Genomic DNA, 18,076 nt, shown 5'->3' with positions numbered 1-18,076 from the left:
AGCACAAAAAACCCCAGAGGGATGTGATTGTTACCATCTATAAAAGGGTGCATGTTGGGAGATGCAGCACAGTAAGCCTGAGTTCTCACTAGACAGATTAGAACAAAGCGTTAGGAAGAGCAGAATTAATAGTCAGTGTGAGATGATGAATTTGGAAGGAGGCAATGGTGCTCTGCAGAGAAAATCTTAGATTTTTAAAGATCTTAAGCATCACTGAAGGTGTTTAACACATCACAGGACAAGGGAAAAGGCTCTTTGAGGGAACAATACCTGGTTAAGAGAAGAAACCAATGGCATGAATGAACACCAATGCTTTCCATAATGCAAGCAAGCTACTAGCAGGCACAATAAAGGTCCATGGAGCATGTGGGAGTGTTGTTAACTTCAGTTTTTCAACATGGACAAAGATGGGGCAGAAGTGTTAGAGAGGAAATGGAGCCAGACAGTGAAAGGAGAGGAGGCAGTGACGACAAGCTGCACTTAAGGAAATTCAGACTGGATACGAGGTAAACCTTTAGAGTAAGCAAGCACTGAAACTTGTTGCCCAGAGGATTTACTAAATCTCCGTCTCTGGAGATCTCAAAAATGTGGCTAGACAAGGCTCTGAACAACCTGTTCTACTTTTGAAGCTTTGAGCAGTAGTTTGGACTAGATCAATGTGCAGACATCCTTTCCAACTTACATTATTCTATACAATGCCAGAAACCAAAAGAAACTTGCAATTTTTTTTGTGCTACCAGTGTATCCACACCTGTAATCTCTGGAAACTGAGGCCATAAAAATGCACATCAGAAATTTGTTTCTCCTTTCACTAGTGAAGGAAAGTTAACCAGTAAGCAAACTAAAGGATTCTACTTTTCATGCATCAAAGGCATAGTGACTTTTAGTGGAAATATACCCAAGCCAAACATGGGAATTAACACACCAAACACAACCAACTTCCAACACAGAACTTGTGAAAATCAAGGTAAAGTAACAATCTCTCTGGCCTTAATCACAGTGACTCAGTTTCTTGCACCTTGTGTGTCAGAAAGCTGCACCCTGTACATGCTGCACAAGTGTAGACCACTCCCAGCTGCTGCGAGCATCAGGAAGGATTTTTTTTCCCCCCCCTTGGAAAGTCAGTGGAGTAGAAAATATCTAAGTTTCATCTCTCAGGTCATATGAGCAGAAAATATGAAGGTGACTTGCAAATTGTTAGAGATACCTTAAACCTCAGTTAAGCATTCATCCATGTAGCTGAGAAAAAAACCCTGCAATTTCCAGTAAAGAGAAACAGTTTACAAGCCTGGATGTGGAAACCAGGTACTGGCAGGCAGCTGGAATCACAGCTGATTAGTGTACCCTTTACACACCTCTGGGGAAAGAATGTAGGGTACATTTCAGTACATCAGTCTCCTAAGGGAAGCTACAAGACTGAAGTATTTAACATCTGATGGTTAGATCTCCTTTGCCATGTTCTCACACATTCAAGTTGGGAATCTCCCCCTCCATCTATACAACATTACCACGATTAATGGATTGTCTCTAGTGTCACAGCTCTGCCATGCTTGTGTGCTATACAGGCAACTGGAAGAGTTATTTGCAGAGTATTTGCAGAAAAGCAGGACAGGTGTGCATGCTTGCACAAAACCAGGGCTCCTCCTGCAGAGAGCTGCAATGCTCAGTACACTGCACACTGTACACTGGATTTGTTCCCAGACTTTAATATACATACACATTTACACGTCACTAGTAAAAATCTGTACACTTCACATTACAGTACATACGAGCCACCAGTTGCTAGCTAACACCAGAACACTGATGAAGCCCAAGACGACTGCCCTAAAACAGGCAGGGGGGCTAGTCTTCCCCTCTGGGGAAGTTTCTTTGGGTTACACATTCCAACGAGACACTGCTTTCCAGAGGCGCAAGTGAAGAAGGTGGAGCAGGTCCCAGAAATGGACCTGCAGCTTTTCTTCCTCCTCCAACAGCTGTTAACAGCATCTTGCTTGCACTCCAGCTCTGGATGGAGTTTTGTCTGCCTGCAGGATCATTTCTTCATCTTCATGTCTGCCTCGATGGCACAGCGACGCCCTCTGGTGCCTCCATCCTAGTCACAAGGCAAACAGAAATAAGGGAGTTATGCAACCCTAATCCTCCAGCAGTCAAGGAGGTAGGGAACTGTGCAACTGGTAACAGCTTTTCATGCCTTCCCAAGAGGTGAAAGGGAAGCTGTCCTAAGGCGGCCTGGGGAGGCCTGCCTGCAGACCTACCTAAAATTCTCTCTGGACACAGCACAGGTGCTGAGATTTGCAGCATCTCTGTGCACTGCTGGCAGCCAGGGCAGAGAGAGGCAACAAGGCTCTTGCCTAGGCAGATGCTTTTTGGAGCACGTACAGTGCAGGCTTTCTCCTAATCAGTAGATTCTAGCTTGGCTCTTAAGATGGGAAGAGGAAACTGCTGACTAACCTACCTTATCAGCTGCTGATCCCTATGGGAAGTGCTCCTCCAGTTGAGTGACCCTGGCACTAGCTCCCTAGTTTCTCGGCACAGCTCCTTTCCATGAGTAGAAGGCGAGCTGAGAGCTTCCTTTGATCCGCTGCCCTTTCCCTCTGGCTGACATGCTGGAGTACTTCTCTGTCTTTAGATATATGCGAGAGAAAAAAACAACTCTCCATCTTCCTCCCCTTTCTCCTGCCCGCAACTCAGAGACTTGGGGTTTCCTGGAGGGAATCTTTTTCCAAACACTTCCAGATCACCACAGGCACAGAGCAAGATATTTCTGCGGAGTATCTTATTTGCTTTCTGGACCTTGAATGATAAAGGAGTACACAGCTGACTCCTCACCTTCCCAAGACCTTTTGTACTGTCTCGAACGTGTGGAAGGGGCAGCTGTATAAGCATGAGAGATGTAGAAACTACAGTATACTGCACCACTTGTTCTGTCTTACCACCAACATGGAAAGAAAGGAGGAGAGAAATTGTGGAAAAAAGCAAAGGCAGATGACAAAATGAGAACACTTGAAACCAGAAGAAAAGACTGAAGCCCCTCCCACGCACCCACACTGAGGAATTAAGGGACTGAGATATTTATTCCCCAATAACCATGGTTGTACAGTCCCTACGTTAAACACACACCGCTGCAGCGCTAAGGATGCTGTGACAGTGCAGTGATCACCCAGACAAGGAGCAGAGCACACAGCCAGCAGTACTGCGGTATCTGCTGGAGCCTTTCAATACTTACAAAGAGAGAGAGAAGGAAGGCAGGAGAGCCCATTGGGACACTGTCCTGTTAAAAGGCCAAACAGAAGGACTTATCAGATACCAGATATGGAAATGCACACACCACACAGAAGCACTGAGCCCACACATTAGCACAGAGAAACAAGTGCCCCACTTCCCTTCCCGCACGGCATCAGCTTTATGCAGCAGAAACACAAATGTGGACGAAAGAGAGTCAGAATGCTAGGAAAGGGATATTCCCTCCTCATCTGTCGCAAGGCCTAGTCTACCAAACTGCTCTGTGCAGTTGTCACTAAACTAAGCACGCATTCTTTGCTGTCACGATGTCATGCTGAGAGCACTTGATATCCCTTAATCAAGTTTGGATGTTCCTTTACAGAACAAAACTCCAAACTTATATTGCTGTTAGTTTAGGCCAGCATGTAAATCAAAATCTCTTTCGTGTGTTTTACACAGCAAACTAGACTGGAGTGATTCCATGGTTCTAAAAATCTGAGTAGGAAGTGAAAGACATAGCAGAGGCCAGTCTTCCAATTCCCTATACTTTCATTTTGCCAGCAATTAATGTATCTTTCAGTACTCTGTACATTTCCCAACAGTTTTCACCACCTGTTTTTAAAAATCAGGGAATAGAACTATTTGGATTACCAAAAAAGCCTCATGAGACCTGCCTCTGGGATGAGGTACAGCTCCAGAGCTCTAATCTAATCAATGGACGTGTTTAAAGGAAAAACTGTTCATTCAAAGATGGTGGAGCCACTGCAATCACAAGAAACACCCGGCATCTTTGTGTGGGAACTTCAAGCAGCGTCTTGGGATTCTTCTAAAGAGAACAAGTGCCCTTCCACAGGGTGCAGCATTCTCACCTTTTCCGAAGCATCTTGCTTGCGAGTGGAGTCTCGCCCACGCAGGCTTTTTGCACTGATCCCTGACTCCGATGTTTGCATGATCAGTTGTGTGGCCAGAAATTGCTGGGAGAAAACCATACTTTGTTAAGATCCTCAGGCAGAGCAAGCTCGGTCAGTGCATGTCAGTTAACCATCACAAACCACAGGCTGGGAATGATTGGGTTTGAGGCAGTTTCAGTTCCTTGTCTCTGCTCAGAGCAAGTTCCTCCATTTACCTCAGAAGCCACAAGTCCCAAGGAACTATAAAACCCCAGTTCAAACTCTTGTTAGCTCTGCCAGTTGGGATGTTCTGTTTCACAAGAAATTTTAAATGGCATGTATTCACAGGACACAAGTTTCATGTACACTTGATACCAGCATAAACCAGCACAGCCACTTAAAGATGCAATCGCGTCCCCTGTCATTCACCATTCTTGCTGCTTGTTTCTGTTCCTCAACCACACCCTGGTTCTTGCTGGCCTAAGCATTTCCCTGAAGGAAATTAGGTTTGAAATTGGTCTGGGCTGAACCTATAAAGCATTTTGCTGCATTAGTTTCAATGAAGGCAAAATCTAGTTCACCACAAACACCTGAGCTAGCACAAGAGATGTACAGATGTGGCACTTAGGGACACAGTCTAGTGTTGGGACTTCTCAGTGTTAGATTAACATTTGGACTTGATTTTATATTCCAACCTAAACAATTCTAAGAGTGATGCAGGGGAAGATGGGCCTACTTCATTCAAAGATGCTGTGAGCAAATCGGTGTTCTTACATCCAGAAGACTTTTCCACACTTATGGACCAAGGCTCTGTGCTGCACTGGCCTCAGCTGAGTATTTTACCTGGATCTGCTCCAGGACATCTCGCTGCATCTCCACAGCCATGTGGTACACATCATGGTCAGAGCTGTTGTACATAACTGCATTTTGAAACATCAGCATAATATCACGCTGGAACTCAGCTGTGGTTCGTATCAGCCCATTCTCAATGTTCTTCTTGATGGTAGATAAATCCATTGGCCTAAGAAAGAATTGCAATAAATATCGAAATAGCAACAGAAATACCTAACTCTTTCCCCACTGTTTTGCTAACAGCCCTGGATTTCTAACATCTCTAGTCAGACCATCTATTTAATTTAGCCAAATAGGCTCTCCCACACAGGCTATGATCCTGGTACCAAGGCCCTGAGTCAGAAGATGCAAGCTGTCGAGAATTACCATGAACAGGAATAACACATGACAGGAGAGGAGAGGAATTTACCTTCTTCAGCCATCACTGAAGGAGACAGTAAGGAGCTAAAGCAGCAGCTGCTTAACTGTTTAGGAAAGGTTTCAGAGGCTATCAGGGGATTCTGGTAATTCTTCTGGAACAGTTCACTATCTGGGACAGTAAAACGTGCTGATTTTTGAATTTCAGAGATTAAATCCTACCCTTGGATAGAAAGTGGGAGAAGCAGGTGGGTCATGTATCACCTTACTGTTATAAACAAGCTGTATGTAAACCAGTGTCTTTCATTTGAAGGCAGGGCTGTGTAAAGACATGTTACTGAAGGATTTCTTGGGGAAAGCTGTTTCTGACTGAATCATGACAAAAAATACCCCAACAATTTTCCAAGACTTGCAGTCTTGGCAGTCAAAACCTACACTGTTCTTGCCAGAAATTCCTATACAAACATGCAATTATACAGAGTTTTGATGACAGAAGACTGCTGAGACTCACCTTTGCACAATACTGTGGTAGCCTGGTGCTATATCATCAGTTACAGGCTGCAGGAAGACGTTGGCGTACCTGCAGAGAGATGAAGTCCGCTTAGCGCCCCATCCTTGCTGGGAAATACTAGCTTCATGCTCACGTCTATTTGTGTGCTACCAGTAACAATTCAACATCTCCCAGAACCAAAAAAGACAAGCCTCTGAGATGTGAGTGGAGCCTTGTCTAAGAGTAGTCACTTCTTTCTGCCAGCTCTTGGCATCAGACTCACCTATGATTAGCTGCTGCTCTCCAAACCAGCATGATGGCTTTCTTCCAGATCTTCTGGGCCTGTATTGCTTCCTGGTCCTCACTGCACACTGAGCTGGGAAGATAAGAATAGGACTTCCTTCAGGAGCTTTCATATTGCCTTGGGACAAAATCCTTATGGTTTATTTTGCCTTTGACTTGCCTACACTAATTCATGCCAAAGACAGAAAGGAAAAAGTGGGGACCTGGTCCTATGGCACTGTCTGCACACTTGCACTTGTAAACAAGGAGAATCATCAGCAAATTCCCCACTCAGACCCACTCAGTCAGCAAAACAGAAATGAGAATCCTACACTCTCTCCACAAAGGAGTGTGGGTTTTACACCTGTGTGCCTGAGAGCTTCACTGATACTCACAACTGTGAGGAGGCTGGGCTGCTGGGGATGGAGTCGGCTAGCGTGTGAGACTGTAAAGGCGCGTTATGGACACTGAAGCCATCATCACTCTCACTCACGGGGGGTTCGTTATCCATCTCTGATAGATATCCCTCACCCTGATCTTCTTCTTTGGGTTCCTCCAAACTGGCAGCCTCACTGGCACCATCCTCATCATCCTCTTCAGCCTGCCCATCCTGAAACACAGAGTTCATGAGTGCACAGCCAGCTACAGCAGCAACTCAAAGCCTCCAAAGCAATTACGGTTCAGCAAGCGAAGTGATTTTCTTGCTACGCCGTTGGCAACTGTACAGGCACTAACACAAAAAGCTAGGTGCTCTCTCCTGCCCTGCCTCCCCACACAGACACAGAAGCACACATACAGACACAGCTTCACAGCACCTGAAGCAATCTCCTCTTTTGTCACAACTGCACAGCACCCACTTCTCAGTGTAGAAACCTGAACACAAGCTTTGCTTTTCAGCAGATGTAAAGCCAGAAAGCAGCAGCAGTGAGGTGTTACTAAAAAACTCAAGATGACTACAACCAACTGAAAATTACCTTCATCTGACTCCTAAAGAGGACGTGGGCCTCCTCCTTCATTGACTCTGTGGAAGGAAGAAAAGCACAAAGGTTGATTCTACAAAGCAGTTTTCCCCACAAAAGCTCCTGCACCAATGCCTACTGTCCTGCAATAATTACCACTGTTCCTACACATACCTTTTCTCCCTCCTCCCCAAAAAGCCTGAACCAGATCACTGACAACTATTCAGCTAATAATGTTGCATGAAAAGATTTCCTAGCTGAATTAAGTTACCTGACAGCTCAAATTTGTGCTGAACATCAGCCTGTGAGGAGTCTTCACTCACATTTGGGACTTGTGGAGGGGATGAATCATCATCAGGTGGGGTCTGGAGGGAAGAGAAATGCACAAATCTAGATGTTTGTGTCAGCTTACTTCAGTGAAGGTGTGGGCACATCTCACTCTAACCTAACTCAAGGCAATGAAGTTCACTGAGCACCTTCCCAACAGCAGCTCTGCACGTGGGCGGGGGGAGATACACAGAGGCACTGCCTAAAGCAGAGAGCTTCTCTGCAGATCACACAGATCAGCAGCATGACTCCCAAGAAAAAAACAGTCAGACACATTCATTACAGGGTCACCTTCAACCCAGCAGTCATCCTTCCTCTAAACTTCTCTTCTACCTGCCACAACTGCTACTTTCTTTCCCCACACCAGTTCCAGACAGCCTCTCTGTTCACATACCTCCGTCTTCACTGTATTGTGCATGGTGTCTTCTCCCTTAACCGATTCTATCTCGATTTCAGAAGTCTCTCCTGCTGCTACAGCTGTTCTTGGATCCTCTTCCATTTCTTGACTTCTAAGCTCTGGTGTTTCTGTCACTCTTGCAGATGCTGATATGGTTTCCTCAGGGCCCAGCTGATTCTGCTCCTGCTCTACAGGTTCTGTCTTTATTTCTGCTCCCAGCTCGGCAATGCTCATTAGGTCTCGAATTCCCTTTGCCTCTGGCTCTTCACACTCTGGTCTCTCCTGCTTCACAGTCACAGACACTTGGGGTATCTGGGCCTGTTTCTCATGCTCCTGACGAATTGAGTGTTCCCATGGGCCAGGCAGGGTCTGAGGGTCATCAGCATCTTCGCAGAAAGAAGACAGAGCAGCTTCAACAACTGCTGCATCCAGGACTTCGGGGTGGTCGTCTACCTTTATTGCCAAAACAAACACAGCAGTGCAGGCCAAGGTCAGAAAGAGGTATTAAAAAAAAAGTTCATGTTATTCCGTAATGAGACAACTGTGGAAACCCCCAGGGTACTGGGTTTACAAAGTTGCTTTCTGCAGCCAGACTTGCATCACTCCCTGCGGAGCCTCCTGAGAAGCTTCAGTTTCAGAAATACAGCACTCCTGTAAGTATGCTGCGAGCACCGCTTGTTTGTCTGCCAGAGACCCTACCCAACATGAGGAAGAAAGAGATTTCTTTCTGCACTCTGAAGAGGAGCAGCAAGCTTAACGTGGCAGACTAGCAGCAGTGGTGGCATAGGGTCATTTCCTATTGATCTGGACAACGATGATGAGCATGGGCATTTTGAAATAGTTATTTCTTGCTTGTTTAAACTAACTACATTGGTGAACAGTAATCACTTGAGATTGGAGCAAAAGGCACTGGCACTCTGCTTTGCCTGTTTACCTTGTCCTCAATGATTGCTATAATATTTCCAACAGTATCGAAGTCCAGCTCTTCCCCCGTATAGGACACTGCAATATCCATTTTCTCAGCCAAATCCAGGTCTTCTTTCCCATCAATGCAGTGATCTTTGGAAGACCCTGCAGTGCTGCCAGCCCCAGAACCCAGGCACTCTTTCTTGATGGAATCAATGATCATGGATATTTCACTGCTGTCCATGGACACTGTCACGGTATGGGAATCAGACACTGCCTCCATGGCAACACAGGCTTCTGGCTGGTTCACTGCGCAAGTGTGAGAGTGACAATCAGAGACCAATCTGGAGAAGTCAGGCCCACACAAACAAATACTGCAGGGGATAAGACCAAGCACCAATTGCAAGTATCCCAGGTCCACCCACAGCATCATGGCTTAGAAAAATAAGACAAATATGGGCTTGCTTTGCCTCAGTAAAGACAAAGTGAGATTCCAGACTCTGAACAACAATCCAGCAACATAACATTAGCATCCCCACCCCCACCCAGTAATCCTGTTTAAAACCATCTGTTTACTCCAGAACCCAGCCATAACCATCCTTTCAGCAAGGATGGTGAGTCTGAGGTAATAAAAGGCCAGCTGAGAGCTTGCTGGGTGCTGATCCCAACAGAAGTTCTGCTTTCCAGCAGTGCATGACCTACGAGTGCGTAGTTGAGGAACGCACCTGTGGCTACGCTTTCTGGAGCTGCAGCTGGTGGCACAACGGATGGTGCTGACAGCGTGGGCATCATGACAATGGTTGCCTGGGACACAGGCTCTACGGGGGGTGGCAGGAGCTTAGCTGGAGGTTCGCTGGCAACAGCGGAGAAGGAAGCAAGAGGTGAGGTGAACTGTGCAGGACCAGCTTCTAAAAGCCGGGAAAGCGTAGGAGCACCTAACAGAGAGTAGAAGGGAAAGGCACATGAGCAAGAAGCAGCCACCACTGAAGTCCACAAAGCCAGCACTGGGGCTCTTCACTGTCTGGTGGCTTCTTCTGGGAAAAACACACTGAGAGATACCTATAAATGGTCCCAAAACTATACAGAAAACCTGCACTAAAAATACCCAGCTCCTTTGTGTGTGCAGTCTGAGACAGACTCAGACAGACTATGGGACACTATGTTCAATGTAAGGGCTGGACAGGCTAAGCCACACATGCAGACCGATACCCTTCCAAAGGCTCATCCCAATAGTTATGGGAAATCTGAAAACAGTGCTGAGAGAGCCACACAAGGTAAGCCAAGACAAACAGTCATCACAGGAGCTGGAAGGGAGCAGAAGGGATCTCTTTGCAGGTCTTTCCTAGAGAATTCTTCTTATATCAAAGGTTGTCACTCAGCTGTAAATTGCAGTCTTGAATTCACTGAACTGTCTGGACCAAATTGACAGGTCTTAAGGAATAGACATGGATAGGGAAAATAAGATTATTCATATGGGAATTATATGAATGGCACAAATCCTCAGCTCCAGTCAATGTGGCTGAAGCACTGGTTAGCATGAGCTGAGACCTTCACCTTAGGCAGATTGTTCTGCAAAGGCCCAGTGCAAAGCCTCTCACATTCTTGGCCCTTGCTCTGTGGAACTTAACTTTGGAGCTGAGAGTCCACTGTGGTCTAATCCTCAAGAGACAGAGCCCTAGGCTAAAGCAGAGGTAAGACACAAGAGCTCTCCAGATTCATAGGGAGCTGCAGTTTAGACACATCAAGAATCAGATAGTAGACCATTTTTTAGCCAGCTCCTTATCAGCTAAGACAACAGGAATAAAAGTCATAATGAAGCCTCCAAACCAGCCAGGCTAGATGTCCTTCATCTCTCTCTAGAGACAATTCACAGAACAGTCTGAAGATACTCTGAAGGGAGAACTGCAGAGGGAGTGTCCCGAGTTACCTGAAGCAGCAGGAGATGCAGGGACAGCACCAGATGCAGACTGCATTTCCCCGCTGTGCAGCACTGGAAGGACACTTCCTACCTCCAGCAGGACTCCTGCACTGTTCATGTGACCAGAAGCCACTGCCATTTCATTTTCGCCGACCTGCCAAAGGAGGAGGACACAACTGAAGTTCCTGGAGATAGCAGCACATCAGTGATTCTCTGCCAGATAGGCACCTCCATGAATATGTCCATCATGTGCTGTCTCAGCATTTCTTCTGCACTTTTTGTCCAGCCTAGTCCCTGCCTGAGGCTCCTCAAGCAAGTGCACAACATGACAATTATTCTTTGGCTACAATACAGCTGCAGTGTCACCTTCCTTTGAAGTGAGGTCAAATACATCATGTGCTCTACCAATCTTTCAGAGATAAGTCTCTCTATCCCTAGAAATAGCAGAGAAGTATCCCTTATTTTGAGCTGAGGGAAACTGAAGCACCAAGATGGAAAGTAACTCTATCAAGCTCACACAGTAAACCTATGATGGACCTTGAAGCAGATCTAAACCAGTTCTGTCCATACAAAGAAAACTCAGTCTTTCACAGCCATTAGATTTCCTTGCTCCACCCTGTGTTACACTGCACCCTGCAAACATAGAACCCATGGAACCTTTACTCAAACTAACATGTAGAAAAGACTCCACATCTATTAAAAGAAGGCAAATCAACAACAATACACCTATTCCATCACACAAGCACTAACACAGGGAATCCATGCCACAGGCAGGCTGATGGCTGCTATTTTCAGGCTGGGCTCTCAACACTGTCCAGCAATGGTTTCACCCTGAAGACTTCCAGAGTCACTAACACCAAAAGTAGGCTGTCACCAGAGTGATTTTAAGAACTGTCTACAATTAAGAGGAAAGAAGGAAAAAACTGAAGCACTTCAATATTGGTCATAAACTCCATCACAGGACTCTCTACTCACGAGCTAAAGCCCACTACAAAAATAGAAACTCAACTTCCTGCCAAGATGTAAAGAATAGTGAGCCCAAAGCAGAAATCATCAAGAGCACCTCCATGAAGGCTGACTGGAATGACAATGACTAACATGCTCCCTTCCCCAAGGAGAACAATCTCCTCTAGCAAAGCCTGCAGCTCCAACTCCTTATGACTGAGGGGAGATAGCCAGCCCTACATGCTGAATGATCCCTGCAGTCCTGAACCCACAACACTGTGGGAAAGGGTCCCACCTCTGTGGCTCACAGGGGTAATTGTATCTCTCGTATCACTTCTGTTGGGACTCTCACAAACGCCTTTGCAGCTCCCCCTTTGTCAGTGGGAGAGTCTGGAGCAAACTGTTTGTGTGCTTGCATATATGAGCAGAGAGCTCCATACCAGCCTGGGGCTTGTGGGCAGGAGACTGCCCTTCTTCAGCAGCTCTGAGAGCAGAGGGGAAGGAGGCGGAGTTGCTTTTTGTCCTAGCATCTTTTTCTGGGGTGAATCATCAGTGACTGGGGTCATGGGGGCATCCAGGGGAGCAGAGCCTGGAGGGGTGTCAGGGATTCCAATGAAGGAGGCAACTGGGGTGCTGGGCAAAGTCCCTGGAGTGACCTGAGAAAGAGAAAAACCACACTGTTCAAAGCCACACTCCACCACACGGACTAGCCCCACTTGCTCCTTCCCCCAAGAGCACTGATCCAGCACACCACAGACACCTACTCCAGTCACTCACTACACCTACTCCAGGCATAGGCTTTCACCCTTTCCCTGCCCTATAATGCTGTTTCCAGGCACACACAGAAGACTGCCTCGCCAGCCCACTGATGCCTCTACACAGCCTTTGATCCAGGCATCTGATCACCACAGACACAGAAGAGGACATGTATCTTGAGCAGCACTGTACATCAACCACACTACAGCACTACCACAGCAAGAAGTCTGCAAAACAAAGCACGGGGTTCTCCCCAGGCTCCTGTTCCATGATGGATGTAGAGCCTCAGGTCCCAGGCTTGTCTTTCCCCCTTACCATGGGAAAGATCCTTACCCCAGGACTGGCATCATCCACAGTGGGCTGAGAAAGATCTCCCAGGGCATAGTCTCCCCCTGGGGAAGTGGAACCTGCAGGGGAGCGAACCATCACGCCCGTTAACCGCCGTGGTGGGTTCTTAATCGCCTGACGAGCTAGAAGAGGTAAAAAAGCAAGATTCCATGACTCCATCTTGGACAGTCACTGAGAGTTACCTCTGACTTCATCATAAAGAGTCCTAAGAAAACTTGTATTGTAGGAATTTCTTGCACCACACTAGGCTCAGTTCACAAACAAGACTCACACTGGGTAATGCAATTTGGTTTCAGATTTCTGGAGCACTGGGTGCTCACCACCTCCCACCACTGGGAGGTTAGTTCACTGAATTGCCCCAAGAATTATAAATGAATCAAGCACTCAGAACAAATCTCTCTTCCTTTTACCTTCAGACAACAGTAAAACTAGAGGGAAAAATACAGGGATGAAAAACTTGATATTCTGAGAGCTCCTTCCTAATTCTGCTTCTTCTTAGAACTTTTCTACAGAATTTGTTCCCTTCTGCATTTTGCCCTGTTGCAAATACAGTGCTGGAAAGGCTTCCATTCCAGCTCATGGGGTCACAGAATTCCTCCTAAACAGGTCTTAACAACACTTAAATATTTCCTAAATGTTCTTATGAACATATGCTTCTCTCTCTGAGGAGGAGTAAGGAAGCTCATTTCCAGCTTACCCTGATAAGCAGCATCTGTGGCTTTTCTCTTGACTTCTGCCTCCTCCTCCTCCATTTTTTTCTTTCTGCATATAGAACCAAAGCCTGCTGTCACACAGTGTTCCACTTGGTTACTCCTCCACAATCAGCTTACTGCTCCCCACCCCATCATCCCCAGATAACAATGACCTGCCACTGTGGACAAATCCTCTGAAGGAAGCAGAGTCAGAGGCCAGTCAGAGAACAACAATGCTCACCAGGAAATTTCACTTCCTGCTGATTATCAAAATGGAGGAGGCAAGCATCGTGTTGCAAACCATCAGCAAGCCCCTGGCTGAGAAACTCCAGAAGATGTTCTGCACAAACTCATGTCCCCAGTGTGAACTAAGTCCCTCAGAGACCCACATTTGCCCAGCTGACTCATTTCTCTGAATCCAATGTACACAGATCAAGAGGTGTCTGACAAACACAGGGTGTCAGGCAACCACAATCTGAGGAAAAAAGTGTAACATGGAAATAATTAAATAACCTACATCATAATCTCATTGCACAGCTCCTCCAGTCTGTTATCCATATGCCCAGCCTGGATCAGCTCTGCATCCTTCTTGAGTTGCCTGTAATCAGAAAATCTTCTTACTGATCATGGGAGACTAAATCTCAAGCAGCATTTTCACCCCAAGCACCATCACGCTTAAGGCTACTTTTTCAAAGCAGGGCTCTTAGGTGCACCACAGCTCATTGCCTCTGCCACACACCTGTATTTCTCCTGTGTTTCTTTAATCATTTTCTTCAACTCCTCCACTCGTTCTGCAGTCAGTTTCCTCACAATAACATCTTCCACAGTTTCCACAACCTCTCCCTTCTCACCACGTTTTCTCCTATCGAGCAAAACAAAACAGTTCAGATACAAAACACAGAAGCCCCAGCTCTCCTTTCAGAAATGGCTGCTGTCTGTAGCTCCTGACACATGCACAAAAAAACCCCCTACACAAAATAAATCAACCTCTTCCAGTTTCTCTCAAATTATATTGGACAGCACAAAGTTAAAACAATTTCTTCTGAAAAGTTTATCTAATGCTTAAATGTCTCCAGGAATGTATCAGAGATGCAAGCCCAATCCAGATTCTCAAGCTGAACAAAATTAATCATTCTACTACAGAGAAAGATTCTTACTACCCACAAAGAAATGCCTGGTTTTCCCTCAGTAACTCTACTAAGTCCTTTGTCTTGGTAACTCCAGTGCTGAAGAACATTCAGCACTATGACAAACAAATACTACTTTTAAGCATTCTGCTTTTAATGTGATCTGATGTGAAGACTCAGAACAAAATGCCTGGACTTAGGAGTGAGGAATATCCAAGACTACAAAGCTATACTGGCAGCATTGATAAGAAAACTGTAAGAAATTACTGTAAAACAGAGACAGATACAAAATGTTTCTTCTTCTCACTCTTGTTGCCTTTTCTAACCCCCTTCTGAATGATATTTTTATGTGTTAAGCTTCTGATCAACAAGACTAATACACAGGGGTTTATTCCAGTCAGATAGACATTTCTTTCTGTTGCATTAAATCCCCAAATACACACTACAACTCTTATAAATGGAGCTGTGGTAAAGAGGACCCTGTCTCCCTGCAAGGTATTGTAATGACAGTAGGGACACATGGAAGACACTACCAAGGGCAGAGCGATCAGTTTGAGAACAATGTAACACTGAAATAGTCCAGTCCTTTCAAAAAAACCCCAAAACAAACAACAAAACAAAACAAAGGATACAAAGGGAGATGGGGAACGTGTTCTAAGAAATACCCTGGGCTTGCCAAGCTCCCCCATCTGCCATAATCTGATCCCACTGTCTACCCATGCCAGCTATCACAACTGAGTTTCCTCATTCCTCTGTGCTCTTTTTGGATGTGCACTATCAAGTCCTTTGCTTGCTAATACGCCCCCAAATGCACCTGACAAATCCACACTGCTACAGACTGCACGTGGGTCAGACTTTGTACTCACTTAGGGGTCTCTGTAGTCTCCAAGAGCTCTGAATACTGAGATGCACAGTGCTAAGAAGAAACACAGAAAGTCAGAGGACACCAAAGAGTCAGCTGGAGCAAACGCCTATCAACAAAGCCTACAAGGCCCTCAGTTCCACTTCTTCAGAGGTCTAACACTTCATGAACTGATCTGACAGTCTTCTCCAGAATTTCCCCCCTGCCTATAACTCACCATAGTGCAGAGTGAACGAGAATATTCTCATTCACTGCCCAGGTTGATCTCCAAAACAAAGCTAAAGAACAGACACTCCCAACTTCGAAATCAAAGCAAGAAAGCATGATTAGGGAAACTGTAGCTGTAATGTTTCTGTCTGTGAAAATCAACCAAAAATAGAGAAGATAAAATAACATCTTATCAAGGCCAGTCTCACAGCTTAACAAAAACAGCAAGCAAGATAAAATCCCCAGCACCTCCTTCTTTGATTCTCTTAATGTCTCTGTTACACGACAAAAAATCCAGATGCTTGCCCACACAGCAGGACACACCAAAACATGTGGGTATCCACAGATTCCTGGGGCAAGGAATTCCAGTGCTTAATTACATGCCTGGTGAAGAAGAATCTCTTTAGGTTTGCTTTGAGCCTGCCTCCTGTAAGTCAAACTTAATAGCTTTCAAATCTTGTACTGGACAAAGCACTAAGAATCCTTACTCATCCTCAACTTCATGCCACTTGTGATTACACAGACATCAGTTGTATCTCTCATTGCTCATCTCTTGTTGAAGGGTTTTACCTTTAACCATCCCTTACAAAAAAGCGGTTTCAGGTCTTTGATCCTTGCATTTTGCTTACGACTGCACTGTAAACTCAACTTTAATTTCAGAAAAAGGATTTGATAAAAAAAAAATTCCCTGTTTAAAAGAAGCCCCCAAGAAATACAGTCTCTCAGGCAGCTGTCATGCACATCCCATGCAGAACCAGTATCTTACCTTCTGGGAAAACCAGTCAGGTGGGCGTCCTGGCTCTGCAAAAGGTTTGATAGCTCTGCTGACTGAGACCCTACAGGAAAGAAATGGCAAGTCATGGTCAGCTTACTCTCCTTCCTAACTAATGTGCAGAGAAAATAAGCTAACCTGTCTTGAGGTTCATCGCTGAAGAGCATCCATTACCACAATGAACTTGCCAAGGAGTTATGTTTGGGAGCTACTGAAGTACAGTCATTAGACTTAAAAAAGTTTGTCTACTCCCAAATGAACAACACATTCCCTTCTCTGCACTGAAAAACAAATTTCTATCTTCTGGTGACACTACTACATTTCCACAATGGTTTTACTTTGGTGAAGGGAAAAAGGCAGCAAAGCAGAGCTACAAGTGCAGTAGCAATGCACAGGAGTCCATTATCAAACGTCCACCTTGATTAAAACATATGTCTTCTGATCTATGTTGGAATACATTACTCTTTGTTCTGATTCTGGACATTCTAGGGGTGGACTCATTAATGTTTGGTTAATGATGGACTTGATAATCTTAGCGATTCCATGATTTGAAGACTGACACACTTGCCTTTTCACACAGTAGCTATGAAAAAAGTGAAACGATATTCAAGTCTAATACTTCCATCTTTAACTGCCCAACTTCGTTTTTCAACAGAGTACGCAGACAGCAGAAGTTTCTCACTAGCTGTGGCACAACGAACCGGCCCAATGAACAACCAGCTTCCGTACAGCTCCCCCCAGCCCGCGCTTTGCCCGGAAGCCCAGTGCCCGCGCACACCGAAGGCAGGGCCGCGGCCGTGACCCCCGCTCCGCCCCTCACCAGTTCTGGTCCCCGCTGCGCATGACGGAGGAGGCCAGGCAGAGCTTCTCGCGGATGGACCACGGCTCCGTGGGGCCGGCGCTCAACAGCTTGTGCTCTGCCGGGACAGGGGAAGGAGTGCACCGACCCACCTTTACCCTGCTCCCCGCCGGGGACCCCAAGCCTCGAACCCCGGTGCCACCGACTAGCCACGCCTCCGCCCCGCTAGCCATGCCCCCGCCCCGCCCCTCCCCCGGGCCCGCTGCCCCGCCCCTCCCCCGGGCCCGCTGCCCCGCCCCTAGCGCGATCGCTGGCACCACCCCCTCCCGTCAGAGCCGCTCAATTCTCTTCGGGACGTTGCTCTGCTCTCTCCCCTGCCCCGGCTCCACTACGGTGGGCCGCCGCTACCGTGGGCCACCTCCGCTGCTCTCCCGCTGCCGTCCACCCGCTCCCCACCGCTTCTCCCGACAGGCCCCGCACTCACTGCCCGTCCCCGCCGCCATCTTCCCCGCCCGGCCCGAGGGAGGCAGGGTGGAGCTGTGCGCAAAGCCCGCCGGGAGGCGCGCGCGCCGCCGGCCGTCCCCGGGCACGCGGGCGAGCCGATCGCACGGGCTCCGCCCCCTGCTGCCCCACGGCGATCTCTGATTGGCGGCCGTGCGGGCGCGGGCCCCCATTGGCGGAACGGGCGGACGGCGAGGTTTGAAACCCCAACAGTAGGCACCGTGCGGAGGTGAGCCGTGTGCGGGGTGGCGGAGCGGTCCGCGGCCGGGCTGGACGAGCAGCGGAGTAGGTTCTGCAGCGCTCTTGCCGGCCTCAGGGAGGTCTCGGGCGCCTGGGAGAGTCGCGATTTTGTCTGTATGTGGAGCAGCCCTGTATGGTGGGCTGCATGAGCAGCTTCCATGCGGTGGTCTCTGTGTAGGGAGCTCTCCGTGTGTCTAGGCGGTGTGTCTGAGGCCCTGTAGGTGTTC

At 47.0% G+C, this 18,076-nt stretch overlaps 1 protein-coding gene across 1 annotated transcript; it reads right to left on the bottom strand.

The window, feature by feature from the left end:
• Positions 1-1,239: 1,239 nt before the first annotated feature.
• BRD8 (bromodomain containing 8) lies at positions 1,240-17,611 on the bottom strand. Its single transcript, XM_054168689.1, has 22 exons — positions 17,593-17,611; positions 17,130-17,226; positions 16,304-16,373; positions 15,335-15,384; positions 14,081-14,203; positions 13,859-13,939; positions 13,347-13,411; positions 12,635-12,771; positions 11,986-12,201; positions 10,610-10,754; positions 9,408-9,617; positions 8,711-8,991; positions 7,774-8,229; positions 7,324-7,417; positions 7,068-7,114; positions 6,489-6,703; positions 6,095-6,187; positions 5,833-5,901; positions 4,956-5,133; positions 4,092-4,196; positions 3,227-3,271; positions 1,240-2,092 (listed from the first exon to the last, which is right to left on the bottom strand). The coding sequence occupies exons 1-22, from the start codon at positions 17,609-17,611 to the stop codon at positions 2,033-2,035; spliced, it is 2,856 nt and encodes a 951-aa protein (XP_054024664.1). The 3' UTR covers positions 1,240-2,032.
• Between the last annotated feature and the right edge of the window lie 465 nt (positions 17,612-18,076).

This window comes from Dryobates pubescens, chromosome 16 (assembly GCF_014839835.1).
Source record: "Dryobates pubescens isolate bDryPub1 chromosome 16, bDryPub1.pri, whole genome shotgun sequence".
Taxonomy (NCBI): Eukaryota; Metazoa; Chordata; class Aves; order Piciformes; family Picidae; genus Dryobates; species Dryobates pubescens.
Note: the sequence above shows the minus strand (reverse complement) of the source record. Positions and strands in the feature narration are given on the sequence as shown.

Excerpts from the sequence above, each read along its gene's own strand:
- BRD8 (XM_054168689.1), bottom strand. Across the intron at positions 6,188-6,488 it reads AGCCCAGCCTCCTCACAGTT|CTCAGTGTGCAGTGAGGACC; the intron begins GTGAGTATCAGT and ends TTATCTTCCCAG. Across the intron at positions 5,134-5,832 it reads TACCACAGTATTGTGCAAAG|GCCAATGGATTTATCTACCA; the intron begins GTGAGTCTCAGC and ends ATTCTTTCTTAG.